The 22,876-nt window shown below is 40.5% G+C and overlaps 3 protein-coding genes across 3 annotated transcripts; 2 read left to right on the forward strand and 1 right to left on the reverse strand.

Annotated features, from left to right (window-relative positions):
• Window positions 1-2,656: 2,656 nt before the first annotated feature.
• Window positions 2,657-3,598, forward strand: LOC139929784 (olfactory receptor 52B2-like). The gene has a single exon (XM_071922793.2). It carries the CDS (start codon window positions 2,681-2,683, stop codon window positions 3,596-3,598), a length of 918 nt encoding a protein of 305 aa, XP_071778894.2. The 5' UTR covers window positions 2,657-2,680.
• Window positions 3,599-11,275: 7,677 nt separating this feature from the next.
• LOC139929778 (olfactory receptor 4B13-like) lies at window positions 11,276-12,220 on the forward strand. Its single transcript, XM_071922785.2, has one exon. The coding sequence runs from the start codon at window positions 11,300-11,302 to the stop codon at window positions 12,218-12,220; it is 921 nt and encodes a 306-aa protein (XP_071778886.2). The 5' UTR covers window positions 11,276-11,299.
• Window positions 12,221-17,256: 5,036 nt separating this feature from the next.
• On the reverse strand, window positions 17,257-18,192 carry LOC139929777 (olfactory receptor 52D1-like). Its single transcript, XM_071922784.1, has one exon. It carries the CDS (start codon window positions 18,190-18,192, stop codon window positions 17,257-17,259), a length of 936 nt encoding a protein of 311 aa, XP_071778885.1.
• Between the last annotated feature and the right edge of the window lie 4,684 nt (window positions 18,193-22,876).

A 22,876-nucleotide genomic window follows, 5' to 3' on the forward strand; every position in this document is an offset into this window, starting at 1 on the left:
TCTTCCGGTCACTTCACTGGCTTCCCATCTCTGCTCGTATAAAATTTAAGACTCTGGTACTCTCCTACAGGGCAGAACATCAGACTGCTCCTCCCCATCTGCAATCTCTGGTCAGGTTCCAAACCCCGCCTTGCTCGCTCCACTCCTCCACCCTTGCAGGTCGCCTCGCCCCTCCATCGCTACGTGGTGTCATAAGTCGCTCATCCCGGCCGCAACTCTTCTCATTCCTGGCACCACAATGGTGGAACGAGCTCCGCCCTTCTGTCAGAACGTCTGAATCACTGATCATCTTTCACTGGAGACTGAAGACACATCTCTTCAGGTTACACCTGGACCCCACTTCAACTAACCTATCATGTAACGATCTTCTTCCCCTTCTACTCTAGTAAAAATTTTGATTTTACAAATGCTACTTATTCCTATTAAAAGGCTTAGCTGATGAATACTGAGATACACAATTGTGTTTCCAATTGAATAGAATTGACTGGATTTGTTCATATAGCTTTGTTAATATGGTTATTATGGTCGGGAGGTGCAGCTGGGGCATTGATGGTGTTGCGGACTGCTGTCTCTGTTTCGGCTGTTCTGTTCTTCGGACTTTCTGTCCATCGGGGAGTCCTCCGTGTGCAGCGGTGGTGGCTTTGCGGACCTTGGGCGTTCTGGCTGTCGGGTTCTTGGGATGTTCGGGTTGTGTTGTGCGGGGGGTGGCCTTCGCCTCTCGGGGCGGCAGTTGACTGGTGGGTTTTGCGGGGGCGGGTGCTGTCTCTGGTGGATTGGCCGGCGCGGTTGCCTGGTGCCTGCGGGCCGGTCGCGCCTGTGTCGGGTGCTGCAGGGTACATGGTGCGGGGCTTCCCCTGGATGTCTCGGGGGCTTGGCGGCTGGAGTGCCTGGGGTCTGCGGGGCTGTCATTGCTGTGCGTGGGGTATTCTTGATGGGCGGGGGGTTTGGGGAGTGGAGCAGTTGTTTGGAGTGGAGGCAGTGGTTTGTGGCATTGTCATATGGAGTTTTCTCAGGGGCTCCAAACTTTTAAACTTTTAAGCTTTTGAACTTTTGAATGGCAGTGTATCTCCTTTTTATTTGTTTGTTTATTGTGTTTCTTCTTCACGTTCACTTTTATCTGTTTACAGCTGTGTTTAGTTGCATGTCTGTTCGTTTTCTAGTTGTATCCATTTATTCCCTGTATTACCTTTTATTCCTTTTTTGTTATTTTTTATTTATTTATGTTTATTATTCAACTGTTTTATTTATTTGATTGTGGTAAATTCTGCATCATTGTTTTTTGGGGGTTTTATTGTATGTAAAGCACTTTGTAAACTTTGCTTTTAGAAAAATGCTATACAAATAAAGTTATTATTAAGTTATTATTATCAGTAGACTTATAAATGAATTGAAACACATTTTGTTGTTAATATGAGGTCTGTAATTAAAGTGATTTTGCATGAAAAATTAAACTTTCGAAGTAGAAATCACTTCAGCTTATCTGCCTTCACACATCGTACCAAAGAACAAATTCAGCTAATTCACAAATTAGTTACAACTCACATTTACATCAGCTATGACAAATATCTACCATGTTAACTGAGTGCCATTTAATCTAACTTATATAGCAGCCATACCTTATTAATATTAGACATTCATCTAACATTCATCTAACTAAATAAACATATGAATATTTAGGTAATCATGTTAGGTTAAGTGGCATTCCGTTAACATGGTAGCTAAAGTGAGATGTGGCTAAAATAGCTAACACTAATAAAATGGCTAAACATACCGGTAACTAATATGTTCCTCTTAGCTACAATCAGTGAGAAAAGTAAGTAAATTATCTACTAACTTGTGACAAAGTGTCTCCGCAAACAGTTATTATTTGATAACTGCCAGTCTTTCCCAATTCCAACATGAATCGGCCTCTTCAGCAGGTTTATCAGGCCAGCAGCAGCACTTTATTGCTCCAGGTCTCTTCTTGCTTTTATTTTTTGCCCAGGTCTCTTTGTTTATTTGCCTGCTCTGCCTTACCTGATGGAAACTGAAAGAATCCCAATCCATTTTCCCTTGAAATTCTCTGTTTGCACCCCAAACACATTTTTCAGTTATTTTGCTCCAGTGTAAACTTCAGCCAGTGTCAAGTTAGAAAAAGAATCCAAAAGTGCCTGAAGCATAGTTGTTTACACTGCATGAATATCTGATTGACAGGTAAAGGCCTTTGATAATGAGGTGGGACTGACCTGGTAGGTTTCTCCTGTCTTGAAAAGGTATAAAGCAGCAGACATTGCTGCGGTCTACAGTTAGACATGATTACAGCTGTGTACAGGACAACAGATGACGAATGTTAAATTGTGTGTAACATGTAAACTTTGTTGTGTCATTTATAAACTTGTATTGAAAGGTTCCTGGATATTCTGCGTGGGTAGGGGAGTGAATTGTAAGTTTGGGTTGCTTCTCACATTTGTTAATTTTCTTTACACTTGATGATCATTTCTAAATGAAAGCTCAGCAAAGCAGTGTTAGTAGAGTGTCAGTTTAAAGCTTAGCAAATATGTGAAAGTGGTGTTGCTTTTTCCAAAATGCTGTCTTTGAAAACTATACCAAATGTTTAACTTTGAGATAAATAATGAGAAGCATTAATTCAAATTAATTCATGTGCACACTAATTATTGTTTTGTGAACTAAATCAAGGATAATGGTCAATTCTACTCTATCTTATTTCATTCTTGGGGCTTATATGCATGTTGGACCTTTGAAATACTTTTATTTTATGATAACTGCATTGTTATACATTACAATTGTTTTTTCCAACACAGCACTCATTGTGATTATCTGTATGAAGAGAAGCTTACATGAACCTATGTATCTTTTTCTGTGCAGCCTGTTTGTAAATGAACTGTATGGCAGTGCAGGGTTGTTTCCATTCCTTCTGGTTCAGATAATCTCTGACACTCACACTGTTTCTGCCTCATTTTGTTTTTTGCAGATTTTCTGTTTATATACATATGCACATATAGAGTTTTGCAACTTAGCCCTCATGTCTTATGACAGGTACCTTGCTATCTGTTGTCCTCTACAATATAATACACGTATGACATCTAACAAGGTGGCTGTCTTTATTGTTGTGATATGGTTGTACTCTTTTCTCAAATTCCTGATCACTCTATCCTTGAGCATTCGTTTGACATTGTGTAGAAACATCATAAACAGTGTGTTTTGCCACAACTACCTGGTTGCTAAGCTGGCATGCTCTGACACCACTGTAAATAACATCTATGGGATATTTGGCACTGTTGTCACCATCTTAGTCCCTCTAATTCCAATCCTTTTCTCTTACATGAAGATTCTTAAAGTTTGTTTTGCTGGTTCAAAAGAGACCAGACAAAAAGCTGTTAGTACCTGCACACCTCACCTTGCTTCCCTTCTGAACTTTTCCTTTGGGTGCTGCTTTGAAATATTGCAGAGCAGATTTGACATGACCAGTGTGCCCAGTGTGTTGCGCATTATTTCATCACTGTATTTTTTAATAATCCAACCGCTTTTCAATCCTATCATGTATGGAATGCAAATGTCCAAAATACGAAAGATATGTAAAAGTCTGGTCTATTGTTAAATGTAGGCTGGTTCCAGGGTTCCTGTGTAGGTGTAGTAAGTCTGGAAGAGTACCGGAAAATAAATATATAAATAAAAATAATATTTTGTAGTCTTGAAAAGTTTGTTGATTTCACAAAAAAAGCAAAATAATGGAAAAATTATCCCGATAGTGCCCCACTGTCATTTACTTTATTTGGATTGTGGTCTGGTGAAATAAAAGTTCAGTAAATTCAGTGAATTTAAACAAAATATGAATAAGTTAGGTAACATTTTTTTCAGGGTGAGTGAGTGTAGGCAGTGCAAATAACTACAACATAATTTCATGTTTTCTTCTTCCTCCTTTCTTCTTCCTCTTCCTCTATTTTCCCTATAATTAGTACTTAATGTCATGGTTCTTTCCAGGAAACTTAACAGTTTAACAGAAACTCCACTTCTCCACTTCTTGTATTAATATCTTACCATCTCCCATTTTTACAATGAAATGTCAAACTATTAACGACTCTGTTTATATTCTTTTATAGTAATGATTCTAATAAAAATATACCCAAAGTCAGATTTTTGTGCAAAACAAAATCATAAATTAGAAAACAACAAATACAAAATCAAAACAGCATTTTAAGAAACAAAACACCAAATTGGAAAACAAAACCATGAATCAGAATACAAAACAAAAAATAAGAAATGAAAACAATATTTAAAAAAACAGAACCCAAAATCGCAAAACAAAACCATGAATCAGAAAACAAAACAACAAATAAGAAATCAAAACATTTTAAAAAACAAAACAAAATTGCAAAACAAAAACACAAAATCACAAAGCCAAACAACAAATCAGAGAACCATACAGCAATTCAAAAAATACAAATCAAAATCAGAAGGCAAAACAATTAATCAGAAAACACAACACAAAGTCATGAAGCAAAACAACCAATAGCAAAACACTCCTCAAGCAGGCTGGTGTGTAGGGCTGGACCATAGTTTGAGGGTATGGGGGGGTTAGGCCTGTACCATTGCCTGGAGGGAGTAGCCCCAAAGGAACGCTAGATGGCTTTGATTTTTACGTGCCATTACTAGTGTCCCAAAGACTTCTATACAAAAAGACCTACCAGGCACTTCATTTTGTGGCTGCTCTTTGGTGGCTCAAACATTCACCCAGGGTGCGAATTGCCGGGGGGGATGGGGGGGATGGGGGGGATGGGGGGGATTTCCCTCCCTCTGCTTTTGATATCCCCCCCTCCGGTCATCCATTTTTATCGCCGGTGGGGATACGTTTTATCCCTGCTTCTGGTCAGACTGAATTAAATAAATGCATTTCCTATGCCCGACAGTTAGATTGCGCAGTGAAATGCAATCGCAGGTGGGGACACGCTTTCCCCTACTCTCTGGCATGTTTTATTCTGTCAGTAAATTAAATGTACCAATAAGACAGTACATGGCGCAAACAACTTCCAAAAAAACCCGCATGGATTATAGAAGGTGCGTTCTTTCCAGCTCATAAATTTGCAGAGCTGTGGATAAGAGAAGGGCGACCAAGTGTAAAAAGAAAAGGAGGTCCGTCATCAACACTAATTGTTTTGCTAAAAGAACGGTATGTGAGAAATCTTTCTTCCTTTCGTCAGCATCGCTGCTGTCCACAAACACGCGCTGACTGGCACACAGCTGGCATCACCTGCAGGCCAGACGCATAAAACTGGAGATTCAAGCCAAAGCAGCCACTGTATTACGCACAGCCATTACGCACCGGCACCGCTGTATATTTTGACCCATAATGGCCCGATTGATCACACCAGTAGGTCTGATTTATTATCTGATGTGCGTTATTCCTATTCCCACATTACTGTACGATATGGTGACAATATGTAAACCTATTTACTCCACTAGAATAGAAATCAGGCATGTAGAAAAGGGATGTTAACGCACGCAAAAATAAAATGTCGCACAAATTCCCTCTTTTATATTATCCATCTCTTTGCCACATAGCTATATCACACTCACCGGGAGCTGACACAAGCATGCATGAGTGTATGCATGCTTGCATGGAGGTATGCAAGCATGCATACACGGCATTCTCCTACTCAGAATCTCTCTCTCTCCCTGTGTGGCTCATATATGACATACGGATATGGTCATGATATATATTGACATATATAGATAGAATTCGTTGGGGAACAATAATATGTGTATGATAGGGGTTTGCACTTGTATTTTTCATTTTCACGCCTCCTTGTGTAAAATATCACCCGGCAAAAATGCATTCCAAAAATATCCCTCTGTTTTTTTTACAAATCGCACTCTGCGTTCACCGTTCCTGCTTGGCCATAGTATCATGGACACGTTACCATAAAAGTTCTAATAAAGTCATCCGTTTTCACAAAACGCAGCTTGTGGGAGCTAATGCTACTATGCTTATGACACTGATGATGACAACTATGGTGATCAGATGCCCAGAACTTACCAGCAAATTCAACCTAAAAGTACTGATTGAGCACATTGTGAGGAAAACATAAGAAGGACAGAAGGCCATTGAAACCACCAGACCAGGTGGTGTGGTTGCATTAATTAGAATTGTCCCATTTGTATGCACCTTCTGGCTCAGATGGTAAGATCATGAAGATACTAGAAGTAAATGAAGAAGCTACCACTCCCTGGGACTACACCATGCAGAGGACCTGCAGTGAACCACTACAGGGCTTCTACCTTTACTTGAGTGACTCCGTTGCTGTTGGCACTCCTCTGTCAGTTGTGACTGTCCAAGTATGATCACTCCCAACAACAGCATGGTCCAAGGAGCTAAACACCATGGATGCAAATGGTACAGAGGGAATGTAGCAACAGCTCAGCATTTTACGTGAAGAACCTGGCTACACAGCTCCCACCCATTGAGGTGCACACACTACAGGATTTGAGACAACACAGCTTAACTATTTGCAATGTGGCCACAGTGGTGGAAATCTTCTTGCCAGCAACCATGCTCAGTGATCCAGATGGAGCTGCTCTCAACTTCAGTCTCAGAGTAACTAAAGCACTTAAGAGAACTTAAGAACTTCAAATGTCTTAGAGAAGAGGTCCAGAAGAAGAGAGATGAGGTGTATACTCATGGTGAAATTGGGTGCACAGCTTTGGTGCATGGACTCAACAAACCTACATGTACCTATGGGAGAAGACGGACGGATACATGTGGCATCCCAGACCATCTCAATGGATATGGAAAATGTGGAAATGTGGATAGATGAGAAACCCTATGCTCAGGGGAAAACAACCTCACCTGCTGATCAAGAACAGGTCCAAGTCCATCCCTGCAGCACTGAACCCCATGCAGGGGGAACTGCAGATCATGAAAGAGCTGATGTAATTGTTCTCCTCAGATGAACCAGGAGAAAGCATTGCCCTCCGGACAATGGATACCTGAGCCCATGCAATGTAAGGAGGCTGATATTGCATTGCTCAAGTAGACATGGCAGCAATGGTAACTATCACAGATTTGGATTTAGAGGTAACCGGTGAAACCATGACAATCATGGGATTGACTACAGAAAAACTATGATACCGCAGCTCCACCCTCACCCCATTGGGCAATGGATAAATTACCCTATGGATCCAAATCTAAAATGGGACATCAACACCACCACCATCATGAAGAAGGCCCAGCAGCAACTGTATTTCCTGAGGCAACTGAGGAAGTACAGGGTCAAACAACGCCTGCAGGTCCGATTCTACACCGCCATCATTCAGTACATACTCACTTCAGTGAGTATGCTCACTGAAGTGCCCCCCCCCCCCCCCCCCCCCCATTATGTATTTATTGTTGGGAAGGGGGGTAAATGTAGATATGTTTAATTCAGAGCTGAAACACTGTACTGAAATCAAATACCACCAACCTGGTTGTGTGGCAATAAAGTATCTTGTATCTTGTATCCTCTCCTGCATCCTTGAAGAGGTTGGAGACATGGAGTCGGAATGTGTTCAAAACTTCTGTCGTCGAAGTGGCTGCAAGGAGCTGTAACCAGAAGGTGGTCGGTGCTTGTCATGGCGGGAACCTAAGAACCCACTGATGAACACCAGTGGGGAAGGAGGTTGCCAAGCTGAAGAAGGAGGTCTTCTGGGCCTGGTTGGCATGAAGGACTGCTGACTCAGCAGAGATGTAATGGCATACCAGTAGTTGCAGAAGGGAAAGCCTGTGTGTAGGAGTAGTTTGTAGGAGGCTAAGGAGAATGACATTCAGGTGGCCTCAAAGAGCTTCTGGAAAATGATTCAGCAAGGAGGGGAATGCAGGACATGACAAAGTCTGTTCTCAGCACAGACAGAGAAATGCTGACCTTGACTGGGAACATTACCAGAAAGTGGAAGGACTTTGAGGAACTCCCAAACCCAAGTCTGAGCTGAGGCATCAGCTAATGGTGATCCTAACAAAGATCTTTGGCACTCTAAAGCAGGTTTTCCTCAGGAATTTGCTTGTATTTGGCTTCACATGCTGATGCTGCCACCACCATCCTTCATGGTAGGGCAGGTGTTAGATGGGTGATGAGCTGTGCCTGGTTTCTGCCCAACGTAGCACTTTGTATCACAGCTGAAGAGTTCTGTTTTGGTTTTATTATAATTTGATAATTTGATTATAATTGATAATTTATTATTATCTTTTGCCTCAGTCTTGCACTGCCTTTTTGCAAACTCCAGGCTGCTGTCATGTACCTTTCTTCAGGAAAGGCTTCCTTCTGGCCACTCTGCCATACAAACTTAATGAGTGAAGTGCTGCACTGACTTTCGTCCTTCCAGCATGATCTCCCATCACAGCCAAGGAACAGAGTGGTCCTTCCCGGTCTCTTCTCTGACCAGGTGACCTTGCCCAGTTAGCTTTTTCTTTATATTTGTCTCGTGCCTTGCCTGAAATCACTTTGCCTTGAGTGTTCCTATCAGTAACACAAGGCTCCCGACAACATAGCTCCCAGGGTCACTGGGGCATGCAAACCCCTTCCAGCACGATAATGTTGCGATCTCTTTATAGCAGGTACGGCCGACTGGGAGGAAACCCTAACAGACCCTGGCATGCTGGAAGGCGGTGCCTTACATCATACTGAATTATGTGTGCATGATCAATGTCGTTGTGCATTCTTGCACTAAACTCAAACCTACTAGCAGACTCCAGTTAACATGAGGTTACACTTTTATTTTTTATTGTTACTGTTATATGCCTATCAACACAAATTCTAAATTATTTTACTTGAAAATACATAAACCAATACAGAGAGTCTTTGATTCTGTACTATTTACTACTAGTCAAAACAATGTGTATGATCATACTTAGAGTGACCTAGAGACTTCTTGTGTGACAGGGAGAGTGTTTCACATTCACTGTCACATAAGTTTACATTTTTAGCTTAAGTCACTTGGTTGGTCAGCCGGTCGGTTGGTCCCAAAAAAAAACAACTTTACTGCGCATGTGCCACCATGATACACAGTTATAAAGACACTATGAGCTCAATTGCCACGTCACTTTCAGTTTAGCACGGTTGGTAAATCATATGCTAGGTTTGCCACGCGAGACTGAGACTGGAGTTCAAATCCTGGGTGTCAATTTAGAAAGTCTAAACTAGTTACAGTTTATCACGGATTACATCCTCGGTTAGATATCAGGTAGAATAGGTTGGTCTGTCAGTTCATCAGTCCTTCCCAAAAATTTCAAAAGAATATGTGCTGGTTTTCAGCATCTATAGCTATTGATCCCGAACTCGCATTGACATGAGTGATGGCTTATCAGACTCGGGAAAGAGTTCCCTATCAATTGGTGCTGTCATTCAAGCCCCTCTCCCTTTTCTGATTGGCTGTATGGATCCTGAAGCTACACTGAGATGTGTGATGGTTTATTTGACTCATGAGAGTGTCCTATTGATTAGTGATGTCATTTAAGCCCCTGCGTCTTTCTTAATTGGCTGTTTTTTCATCATCCGTTGGTTATCTCAGAAATTTAAAAAGAATTTGTTTTGCTTTTCATCGTCTTTATCTATTGATCCCCAAGTTTTATTGTTTAATCATTTTTATCTGGGTGATCCTAAAGTTGCACTGGCATGAGTGGGAGTTTGTCGGACTCGGGACAGATATTTGCATTGATTCTTTTATGTCTCTAACCTTTTCCTGATTGTCAGTTTTTTTATGGTCGATATGTATTGCTCCCAAAGTTGCACTGACAAGAGTGATGCTCGTCAGACTCGGGAGACTCCTATTGAGTGGTGATGTCATTTAAGCCCGTCCCCTTTCCTGATTGGCTGGTTCTCCATTGTTTATTTTTATTCATCCCAAATTCGCACTCAGGAGAGAATATCCTGTCTATTGGTGATTTCATTTAAGCCCCTCCCCCTTTCCTGATTGGCTGTTGATTGTCTATTGATTTTGATGCCACATTGAGATGTGTGACAGCTCATTTGACTAATTAAGGCCCCATTAAGGATTTCTTGGTAAAATCCTTCAAACTTTCAATACAGTTATACAAACAGTTATCTCTCGCTACCACTTGGGACTGCCAAAATGCAAAGTTTTCTAGTGCAGCTTTAAACAAATTTAAAACTCAAAGCTCAATGGCTCATTTAAGACTACTCACAGCAGAAAAAAGATGAGTGAGTGTTGTTGTTGTAAATGAATCTTAGACACCATGCCATAAATTGTAGATCTCTTGTCCTAGGGGTGTCAGGGTGAAGAAATACACCAAAGCAACTGTTAAAAAATATTTCATTTTCATTTTGGATGCACATAATTTATTCTTGACCCACATTAAGCCATCGTTGTCAAAATTAGAAAATCACAATGAAAATCCAACATTATGTAAGTCTCTCACAAATTATACTTTTAGGTTACTCTTGTTCTGTGCAACCATCCATACAAGTGTTTGGTAACAACAGCAAAAAAACAACCATGTATATACGCTGCTTGCCAAAACCACACCTTGCATGCACCAGTATGCTCTACGAAAACCAGGCGAAACAGAGTGAAAATATAGACAGCCTCTCCTCAAGAGCAGCTGGAGGAAGTTGCTTGAAGCCACCTGTAATGCAGCCCAATATATTATCCTGAAGCCGTACTGTAAACTATGAGGCTTAAAGGCACAGGAAGAAACCATTCCTTTTGTCTTTAAAATTGCCTTTACTGAGCTATCCATTTAAAATTACAATAAGTGGGTGGCCTATGAAGTTTTCAATAACCCTTAGTGGGGCCTTTGATAATGAGGTCAGACTGCCATGATAGCCATGGCGTTCCCTGTATTGAAGAGGTATAAAGGAGCGACAGTGTTTCAGCCAGCTCAGTTAAAAGTGACTCACAGTATGACTGCAGCAGTCTACAGGATAGCAGATGAATGCTAGGATTCACACAATGGTATAAACATTGTTTTGTCATTTCTAAGCTGAAATAATATTGATAGATGTATGGATATATTGTGAGTTTACATAATGGAATGATAAGGTTGGTTATTTGTCACATTCGATTGTTTTCTTGATAATGAAGTTGTTTACTGTAGTAAGCTGAATAATGTTGCTGTCTGCTTAGTGCTTTAGCTGCACATTGTCCCAAACAAGCATATGAAACACAGGTGCACTCGTTTAAACTTTTACAAATATGTAACAAATGTAAAATAATAATACGAACGTTTCATTTTGAGGCAAATTAGAATGGTTATTCAAATTATTTCATCATGTGCACACTAATTATTGCTTTGTGAACCAATGGGAGGATCATGGTAAATTCTACACAGTTTTCATATTTCGTACTTAGTGCCTACTTCAACAGTGGGCCTTTGAAATACTTATTTTTCATGATTGTTATATCTTTATATATTCTAATTGTTTTTAACAATTTTTTGCTCATTGCGATTATCTGTATGAATAGAAGCTTACATGAACCTATGTATCTTTTTCTGTGCAGCCTGTTTGTAAATGAACTGTATGGCAGTGCAGGGTTGTTTCCATTCCTTCTGGTTCAGATAATCTCCGACACTCACACTGTTTCTGCTTCATTATGTTTCCTGCAGATATTCTGTTTGTACTCTTATGCATGTGTTGAGTTTTGCAACTTAGCCCTCATGTCTTATGACAGGTACCTTGCTATCTGTTGCCCTCTACAATATAATACACGTATGACATCTAACAAGGTGGCTGTCTTTATTGCTGTGATTTGGTTGTACTCTTTTCTAGAATGTCTTGTCTCTATATCCTTGAGTGTCCCTTTACAACTGTGTGGGAACATCATTAACAAAGTGTACTGTGACAACTACCCCATCGTCAAGCTGGCATGCTCTGACACCAGAGTAAATAACATCTATGGGCTCTTTGGCACTGTTCTTGCAGTCTTAGTCCCTCTAATTCCAATAATTTTCTCTTACATGAAGATTCTTCAGATTTGTTTTGCCGGTTCAAAAGAGACCAGACAAAAAGCTGTTAGTACCTGCACACCTCACCTTGCTTCCCTTCTGAACTTTTCTTTTGGGTGCTGCTTTGAAATATTGCAGAGCAGATTTGACATGACCAGTGTGCCCAGTGTGTTGCGCATTATCTTTTCATTATACTTTCTTACATGCCAACCACTATTCAACCCTATATTATATGGACTGAGGATGTCGAAAATCCGTAACATATGTAGAAGTCTGATCTATTGTTAAATGTAGACTTTCAATGTCAACGGTCAACAGATTTGCTCAGCTTGACTTACAAGAAAAAACTGAATGAACAGAAGCTGTTTACTACTGTAGTGTCAACAGTAATGAGATGATGTCTCTGGTTAAATGTATGAATAAAACAATATTAAACATGAAACCTTAGAGGCAAAGATAAAGAAACTGTTGCTGTAGATTTTCATCTGTCCAAAGACTCAAAACAAATGACTGTACATTATTTTATCTGTATGCGGTCAGTGAAAGATGATGCAAATTTCAGGGTAGGAACTGTTCATATAACGTTTTTTCAATTTATAGCTTAGTAATTCTATGTCTAATCTTTCATTTTGAACAAAGGGATGGTCTGACATCTGACACTCTTGTCCTGTTCATCTTGATCAACTCAATGCTAACAGATTATTTATTAATGCTAACATATTGATAAAAAACGAATTGTAAAGTTGCACAGAAAAAAAAAAAACTGGAAATATATGTCATGTGAAAGAATGTAATAAATCTAAATTTAATCAGTTAAACAGTTCACCCACGAAAGATATACAGTTATTTCATGCAGGTACAATGTGATTCTCAGTAAATTTGTTGTGTTGGAAGGAAATTTACATTGCAGTTTATTTGTTTTTGTTTGCTCATTTTGAATCCTAATCATGCCTGTGCTACTGAGGATAATAATGGGGCGTTTAAGTTGCTTGTGGTGTTTATCATAAGAGCAAAAATCTAGTACAGTGGGAACTTTCTATTATAGGAAAAGGTTTTAATATCAGTGTTACAAATCCAGTCCCTGAGGGCCATGGCTATTTCACAATACTCTGCCTAAAGCTTGGACTGCTGTGGAGCTCTGAGCTGTGAGGACGGCCGCACTGTTATTGGGGTTTGGACACTAGAAAGGGTGAAAATCACAAATCTGTCCAATCACAATGCCTTTACCTTTATTACAATGTTAAGTGAAAACCCAACGTAAAGCTGCACAGGTTTTATCTTTTCTTGTAAAACACTTTGTAACTTTGTTTTGAAAAGTGTTCCATAAATAGAGTTATTATCATTATTATTATTATTATCATTATTGTTATTATTATTAATAATAATAAAGTCACAATGAAACTGCAATTTGAGAGCACCTTGCTTCCTGAATGTGATGTATTTCCTGTTGAAACAGGATGTTGGGGCGGGACATAACACAGGGAGGGATCATTCAAAAGTGTAAACCAATGGGAGATCAGTTAGGGAGAAAAAGGCAGTTTTATTGGATGGGAGGGGCGGAGGGGCGGGATTGTTCAAAAATCTGTGATGTTTTATTGGTCGGAGTTTGTATTTACGACTCCTGGTGCAGCGTGATGTCATCATCAGAGATACTCTGTTTCCCAGAAAGGAAAAGTCATGACAAATAGATATAAAAACACGAGGCATAAATTGTCAAATAAGTGTATGGTATGATCGTTAGAATGAGCTAATAAGGTGAAAAGGTCATTTTTTATTTCAGTGTGACTTTAAACAGAATTCATTACTACGTGTTATTGATTGACTTTACATAGGAAGATTTGACTTTACATCTATTATTCCCGTGATCTTAGACTGGAGGCTGTGCAAAGTAGGGCCTGTGGTCCAAATTTGTCCCTCCACAAAATAACTTCTGGCCCTCTGAAGGGCTTCAGAAAGGGAAGCTTGTTATGATGCAATTATAACTGAGGAGTTATTTTTTCACAAACTTGCTTATTACAAGGTATATGAAGAAACACCATGTTAATTCCAACATTTTGAAATAATCCATGTCCAATCACATGTTTTGGCCCACAACCCATGTTTGGGTTCGGTCCTTGTCAGAGAGTTTCGGCAGCTCTGCCTTTTCCCTTTCCTCATATTTGCAACGCTGTAACGCTTGGAGAGGAAGAACGACTCCAGAACAGTTTTAACAAGCAGCTTACACCATCTAGTGTCAGACTGGGAAACTTTTTAATTTAATACTGGAATGAAATACATACCAGAAGGGGGATAAAGCCTTTCCTGAACTAAATGTAATTAAATGTAATAATCAGAGCCATAAAATCAAAAGCGATTCCTAATCAGACATTCAAAAACAACAGATCCCCTCTCTCACTGTTGTCGTGGCGCTGAGAAACCAAGCTGCTCGTCTCGGCTTTGAAAGAAAGAACTTTTAGCTTAAGTTTTCATTTCTTTCTTTTGGGCCTTTCAGATACAAATTCAGCTAATTTGTCTGGGTCACCAGGTCCTTTAACGGTGAGATAAACCCAGAGAATTTATGTGTCTATGATGATCTTCCCAGGCTCTACATTGAATAATTATTTTATAAAGCACACCAACAGTCTTCCATCTATATTAAAGATGTACATACAGTGCTGAGAAAGGGAATCACTCCAACAAAACTTAGATACACAGCAGCCAAACACTTCCCAGACAGAGAAACGCCTTATGATCACGCTGCTGTTCTGGGACGGGTTCAACAACTTCATAGTTACTTTTGTTTAGCGTTCCTTGTTAGAACTGCCTCCTCTTAACTGTTATTGATTTCACATGCAAGCCATATGAAGTCACATGATGACCCTCATGCTGCCAATATTATCAATATTCCACACACTTCTGTTGTGTTTGTCTACAGCTGTGTCGCTTGGCAACAGTGTGCAGTGATCTGCCTCCTGCTCTGTGTGGGCAGGTTCCTCTTCTCTAACACAGCATCATCTGTCATGTGATAGCCGTGTGCTGCAGGGTCTGACAGATGGCCTTGGTTTGTCTGCAGTATGGGAACAATGACATCCTACAGCTCTCACACACTGTAAGACCTTCAGGCATCTGTAGTAACATGCAAAAGTTTGGACCCACCTGATTATAGCCAATTAAAGCCATTTTGATCTAAAGGCTTCTGTTTAAATGCTTGAAATGAGTTTCTTAGACAAATATAAATAGTGAAGTTGATCCTATGCATGAATTTCTTTCCAAAGCCTTCGCCTTTCCATCAAGGCAAAGAATCTAAAATATAAGATAGTTTTGATTTGTTTGATGCTGTGTTGATTTGTGTTATTTCATAGTTTTGATGAAAAATAGTAAAAATAAAGAAAAATGTGTGTGTCCAAACGTTTGACTGGTAGTGTATATAACGACATTTTTGGTAAATGACCCCAGTTTTGTGGGCCCTGTACCTCCGAGAGTTTAGATGGAAGGCATCAGTAAGTTTTGTTGGATAATGGTCAAAACTTTCCACAGTTGTAATGCAGTGCAGGGGGAATTCAGAAGCTAATGAGTCGGGCTTGTAAACATGGTGGATTACTCACTGGCTCATTACATAACGGGTCATTAGTGCACTGTACTGCTCTCAGTCCCCGGGGGGCGGTTAAGAAGCTGTCACTCAGCAGTGAGACAGGGCCTGGTAGACACTGCTCAGTGTGTCGCAACACAGATGATGACCTCAATGAAAACAAGCTTGGTTCAGAAAACAAACATGTTGGTTGTTTTGCGACTTTGGATCAGCAGTGGTTAAAGACTCGGCCTGTGCTTTCTTGTCTGGTCAAAGCAAATCCTCAGCACCTCTAGTCAGTATCCTTCCACACAGGCCAGCAGGGATGCGATGAATGAAAATATCCTCTCAGTGCCGGAGCGGCTAACCGGGAGAATCAGGAAGATTCCCGGTGGGCCGCTGAGAGTGCTGACCTAAGAAAGTATTCTGTACACACTATTAATAGGGAGTCCAAATGTGTATTTTGAATTACAGTTTTAAAAAAAAATCTATTTCATAGGATTAAAGTGACAGATTGAAAAAAAACTGGTTCATGTTTATGAATTAAAAATCTGAAATAATAAACAATCTTTAAATAATTCAGGCCTATATTCACTATCGGGTTCCTCACTGACTTGCTCGACCTTCAGTCAGTTTTAATAGAGATTATATTTCAGACATTTTGCTTTATTGGGCAGCTTTCACTGAAGTGCGGCAGAAAGACGGACGACAGGCAGCTACAGTCCTGAGCCGGACTCGAACCCGTGAGCTTCACTCATGTGACCGGCTCCTTCGGCCACTGTGATTTATTTTAACTTATTTTATTCTATTTTCTTTTATATTGTTGTATTCCATTTCACTGTATTCCTTCTTTTAGATGGTGTTCTTTTATATTTTAAGTCCTTCATCTCATATGATGTTTTATTGAAATTTTAAACTCTATTTTTCTTGTTGTAAAGCTCTTTGTAACTCATTTTGAAAAGTGCTTAATAAATAAAGTTTATTATTATTATTATTATTATTATTATTATCAAACTTAACTTGTAAATCCCATTTGTGTTTCCGTCTTTGTGTTTTGTTTTTCCTCTCTCACTTTCCCCATGTTTGCATGGAGAAAATCCCAGCTTCAGTTGTAGAGTCGATACGCCGACAAGTGGAGAATTGTGTTACTGTAAGTTGTTTCATGTGGCGCTCGGCCCTCATCCTGCACACTGCTGCCGAAGGTAAACAGCTCATAGCAGTGAAGGGCCGGTTCCACAGTGTGTGTGCTGGGCTGAACACAAGGTTCCCATGTAGGAAATCAAACTAGCTAACTAAAGCGAAATGTCCACTGGTCAAGGCAGGTGAATAAAGAGGTTTAGTCCGAAATCTCCACCATTTGAATAAAGTAACACGTACTGTTACAAAATGATTGACAGCACAAATTTGAAATGTATCATGATACTTTTTAATGTATCACAAAACAGCACATAACTTACATCTTTGTTTGACGAAACGTTTTTATTTCAGGCAATGAGTTTATTTCCATTACCATTGTGGAATTAAACATTTCATATGTAGGTTTACTGACTTGCTTACTTAAAGACTGGGCCATGTCTGCTCTGCTGTGTTTATTCCCACTGAAACAGACCGGATTCAAACCTGCAGCGCCCCCACCGAGCAGATGAACTAATGGGCCACAGCAGACATCTAGCAGTGCCCGGCTGGTAGCTGGTGTCTTCCTGTCTGCCGCGGTGCTGCGGTCGGATCCTGGCTGCTGCCACACTGACAGACTTCTGAAACCTTGAATTACCGTGAATTATAGTGGTCCTGCCAAAATCCCTCTCTGGATGACTTTTGTAATAGATCTCCTTATCTCTTCTGTCCTGATCCCGTAAACAAGTGGATGCAGTAATGGAGGGAAAAATATGAACTGTGCTGAAATGAGATGGTTAACATATTTAGACACTGTGCTGTGCCTGTTGTAGACAACAGAGAAGAGGATGCTCACAGAGAAATTGATGAAGACAATCAAATGCGGGGCACATGTACTTAGCGCTTTCTTCTGGGACTCCTTTGATGCCCTCAAGCTCACATGTAATATTTTCATATATGACAGCAGGACTAGAAAAAACGGCAAAACCACCAGACTTGCAGTAATGAATAAACCATAAATGTTTCCCAGGGCACTTTTAACACAGGACAGCTTCACAACCGACAGGTTATCACAGAAAAGCTTGTTGATTACAAACCTGCACAAAGGGAGTTGTGATGTTAGATAAACTTGAAAAGACAGAAGGGTGACAGGAATGAAATATACAACAGTCAATAATAGTTTCACTTTGGAAGGCGTTACAATGGTGTGATACTGCAGCGGCTTGCAAATTGAGACGTATCTGTCATATGCCATAACAGCCAAGATTGCATAAGCATTCAATGCATACACATTGATAAAAAGCACCTGCAATAAACATCCTCCATAAGAGATGCTTTGGGCGTCTCTGAGAAGATTGTCCATGACATTAGGACACACAGCTGAGCATCCAATCAGACCGTTCACCGCCAAGTTTAGCAGGAATATGTACATTGGCTTGTGTAAGCTAGAATCCATATAAATGACAAGTATCAGAATCAGGTTTGCTAATATAGTAAAGACATAAAGGAAAAAAGTAAGCATGAAGAAGACACAGTTTAGTGGGCCTGGGGGATCGTAGGCAGTGAGCAGCACAGCAGTATTTATGAAACTTTGGTTCATATTTCCCAATAATAAAGACCTTATTATCTAAAAATTGAACCTCAGGACCTGCAACTTGCGGCCTGTTGCCTCAGTGGTCAATGATGAAAACTAACATTAAAAATATCAAACATGCAGTAAATGATTACCTGTGAGGTGAGAGATAGTACTAGTTGAAGTCTATCCTGCTACAATAATGGCACTATGAAAGCTTGATGAATAATTGTTGCTGTAGTTTGAGCTCTTATACTGTCTGGTGCAGCACAGTACGGGTCTGTCAGGTGACCAGGTATCTAGAGAGGCATCCCAAGACTGAGGGAATTGAAGATTGTTGTGATGTGTACAGTGAAGTACAAGTTTTTTGATTCAAGCTTAATGCCACTTTTTTATTGTTTATACTGATTCAGATTATTGTCTGATTATTAAAAGCTTTCTAGTTTCTCTTCAGTTACTAGACAGCTTCTAATAATCCATGTGTATGGATGCACTCTGCTGGGATCGTTATTGTTGCTGTACCAGATGTTTGACTTCTGCAGCAATACCAGTGAAAATTTCAGCAAAAAATCCAACAGAAATACCTTTGCATATTTTACTTAACAAAAGATTTTGCAAAAGGTTTTGCGGTATAATTTAATATTTCATTTTGAGTTCATGGCAACCTTGGTTGCATTAATTTACGTCAGCGGATTGGATCGCATAATATTGTTCCCACTTTCTAATGTCTTGTCCAGGGTTTTAGGCAATTTTAGCGTGCACCAGCAAGATACAGATACTCAGTACTAGATCAGTGCATCCCTACCTGTTAGAGACACAAAAACAACCCAAAACTACAAGAGAAGGCTGAGCAGCGCTTCTCACTGCAGGCAAACAAACCTGTTGGGAGAACAAGTACCATCTATCCATTTCCTCTCTGACAGAAGAAAAACTAGTGAGGTACTAGTGTCTGTTAGATCCTCTGTTAAACAGTGTTTTAAATGGGGATAAGCAAGTCACTGCTGACAAACACCACATACAGTATCTACAAAGTAAGGTTTGTCAGGATCAAAGAAAACTTTAGAATTCTACAATGGGGTTTTAAAAGGGCAGTAAGCAATTTATGACTTTTATCAGCCTCCATCTAGCCTCCCTTTATCAGCGACCATCTACACTCTGCTTGTATAAAAGTATAAAAGTTACATTTTCCCATTGTAGAGGAGTAAACTAGTTAATTAGAGAAGAGAGCTAACAGAAGTGTTTAGAAAATGTATATGGGGGGTTGAGAGTGTCGTGAAACTCCAGGAGTTTTTTGTTGCAGAGTATGGGCAGGAAAGTTGAAAAGTCAGAAATAAGCCTGCTGTGCTTTTGGAACATTATTTAGTTGCAGTAACAGATTACGTCACTGTGTGGCGCTCCTTGTTTTACTGAGATGGAGTTACAGCAACAGGTATTGAGTTCTACTCCCAGTCTGTCTCCCGACCAGTAGCTTTAAGTCTCTTCAGTAACGAGTTGGTACGTGTTACACTATATCAATCTACACATGTATGTTTAGAGAATATATTGCCGTGGAGACCAGGCTTTGTATGGTTGACAAGTAGAGTTGAATAAAGCGGAAATGTGAAAATCCCAACTACGCTGTCATCCGGCTCTGTCAAGTTATCCAGGAGCATTTTGCTAAAGCTAATATAGGCCAAGACACGGCCAAACATGTTACAAAGTGAGTTTTGAAATCTCTGCACCTTGCCAAGTCATCGTTGAGTCATTGGTTTTGATGAACAACCCTTTCAGTCCCCGCAGATATATTATGGTCATTTTGTGCTATGGGACAGTTAATAGTCATGAAACTCACTCAGCATAATTACCATGGAAACTTCACACTCAAGGAATAAAAATAAAAACACAAAAATTGTAGTTAGATTTTTGTGGGACAGCAGTGATACAACTGTCTATATAAGGCCAGTTTAATATGGAGGTGAGAGATTTCTAGTTCAGTAACATATTCCATGCGTAAGGGGACTGATCCATGCGGTCAGGTGACATGGATAATTCTGTAAGACAAACTACCTTTGGGCAGCTGCACACAGCAGGAAAGCACAGCTGCTGTGGGGCAGCTGTGGAAACTGTGGGTAGGACCAGCTGACCCGCACAGCAGGAATTGTAAGATGGAGCCATGCTTGCTAAGATACATGGGGTCATGACTATCCAGGCACAGTTGGCCAATGCCATGGTGTCACTTTATCAATGCCAGCTAATGCATGGCCTGGGGGCCTTAGGTCTGGTCTCTGAACTGCACCTGATCTCATCATTCATGGCCCGGGTCATGAAGGAGCAAGCTGTGGCCCAGCGGATCTCAGATCCTACTTGGAAATAAGCTGGTGAGGCAAGAGTCAACGCCATGGCTAGCAGGGTGGCAAAGCTCAGCTCAAGGGCTGCTGTAGCCCCCGCATCGTTCCTGACCATGTCTCTTACCCAGCCACCCTTTGCCCCATGTCAGCATGCTTCACAGCCTGGGTAACATTGTCCGGAAGCCTCTAGATGCCATCTACCATGACCCAGGGGTGTGCCCACAAAGCTCCATTGACACGGTTTGCGACTGTTTCAGCAGTGGCAAACCCAGATTACAGAGAGGTGCTGTGTTGGGAAATCTCTCTGCTGGCCAAAGGAGCTGCTCAGGAAGTAATGCAAGGCAGTCGATGGCCAGGTTCTATTCCAGGTGCTTCCTCATCCCCAAGTGGGATGGGAGCTTCACCCCATTGTAGACCTAAGGGGGCTCAACGGGTATCTTTGCCTCTTACGGTGCAAGATGCTAACACTCCTGAGGGTGAGACAAACCACCTGCAGAGGCAACTGCTTGACTGCCGTTGACCTGAAAGACACTTACTTGCAGATATCTATTTGGGAAGAGCACAGGCAGTTCCTGAGGTTTGTGTTTTCGAAGGCAAGGCCTCCCCTTGGCCCCCCCGCACCTTTACCAGGTGCGGAGGTTTTTTTTCCACATTTTGTTGCGTTACAGCCTCAATTCAAAATTAAGATTAAACATTAAATTAAGATCTTTTGTGACTGATAACCCATAATGTCAAAGTATATTATTTTATCTACAAACATGTACAAATTAATTAAAAAAGAAAAGCAGAAATGTTTTGAGTGAATGAGTATTCAGCCTCTTGGCAGTGGCACCCCAAATTGAGTAAAAGTGCATCCAAATTCTTTTGAATGTCCTTGAGATGTTTCTACAACTTGATTGGAGTGCACTTGTGGTCAATTCAATTGACTGGACATGATTTAGAAGTAAGTACATCTGTCTATAAAGCCCCACAGATGACAGAAACTCTACCAGACAGCACTATGAGGAGGCACAGATCTGGAGAAGATATAAAACAATTTATAGTGTTGAGAGCACAGCAAGCTCTACCATTAAAGCCAGACTGTTCCTAGAGCTGGTTGTCAACTGGGCAAGAAGAACCAGGTCAGGAGCCCAGGAAGACTAGCTGTGCTTTAGGGCAAAGCTAATGGGGATCCTAACAAATAAACAAATAAACAAACCAGGTCAGGAGGAGACCAAGAAGCCAACGAACATCTGACTGAAGCACAGAGTCCTTTGTCAGTGATGAGAGATCCTTCTGGAAGGACAGCAGTGAGTACAGCACTAATCTGGGAAGAGAAGGAAGAAGGAAGCCACTGCTAAAAAAAAGCCACATGGCAGCAAAATGCCATGTCCAATTCATGCTGTTGGCACAGAATCCAATTTGTGGTGGAGGAACATAAGTTTAAAATAATTTGCGTCCACAGCACTTAAGTCTGAGTTTCCGACTTCGTGCTCATTTCACAAATTTTTATGAGATCATGCTAACTTGTAAAGATAGGGGTAACAATGAATGGAGACAAATACAGGCAAATTCTGGAGGAGAACCTGCTTCAGAGACCCAACGACCTTAGATTGGTGCCACAATTTCTGTTCCAACAGGACAATGACCCTCAGCCACATCCAACTCCACTCCTGGAGACCTAAACAGTCCAGTGCAAAAATGCAAAAGAGCAACATTACTAAGCACATGAGTCACTGGCTGGTGTTAACTAATGTACCAACAACAAGATACTTGATAGTTTGTTGTATAAACATTGTTCTTTCTTTTGTTTATTTCTTTAACTGACATTAACCTGGGCTGATTTTGTCAAGCTATAATTACTGTGTATCCAGTAAGTTTATTACTGAATAACTGAATGATATTCTGATGTCAGGAACCCAAAGGAAAAAGGCCAAGGATAGAAATCACTTCTCTATAAAAAGGAAGTACCTGATCCAAGTTCATAGGAGGAGGAGGAGGAGGAGGAGGAGGAGGAGGAGGAGGAGGAGGAGGAGGAGGAGGAGGAGGGATCGGGATCAAACCTATATTCAAATAAATCACAACATTTGGTAAATACACAGACTGGGAAATTAACACCAGTCAACAGAGAAATGCTGATACATTTTGGCTGTGGCTGGTAAATTTGTCTATTTTACCAGCCAATTTAGCAGGTAACCAACAATCTTCCAGAGTTTTTTTCTGCATCGTGACAATGAGAATCGGTTGGTAAACCAGTGAAACAGACTTGTGTATTTTGGAATCCATCAGTCACTTTGGCTGGTGGATGAAAATGTCAGTTATCTGTGCTCTAAATTAATTGTTTGAGATTACTGCTGTTATCAATGTTTGTTTGTATAATGGTGTGACAGTTTTAATGTCCCACT

The sequence above is a fragment of the Centroberyx gerrardi genome, chromosome 6, assembly GCF_048128805.1.
Source record: "Centroberyx gerrardi isolate f3 chromosome 6, fCenGer3.hap1.cur.20231027, whole genome shotgun sequence".
NCBI lineage: Eukaryota > Metazoa > Chordata > Actinopteri > Beryciformes > Berycidae > Centroberyx > Centroberyx gerrardi.

Bases quoted from the DNA above. Each gene is read 5' to 3' on its own strand.
- LOC139929778 (XM_071922785.2), top strand. From the start codon at position 11,300: ATGGTAAATTCTACACAGTTTTCATATTTCGTACTTAGTGCCTACTTC.
- LOC139929777 (XM_071922784.1), bottom strand. From the start codon at position 18,192: ATGAACCAAAGTTTCATAAATACTGCTGTGCTGCTCACTGCCTACGAT.
- LOC139929784 (XM_071922793.2), top strand. From the start codon at position 2,681: ATGGTCAATTCTACTCTATCTTATTTCATTCTTGGGGCTTATATGCAT.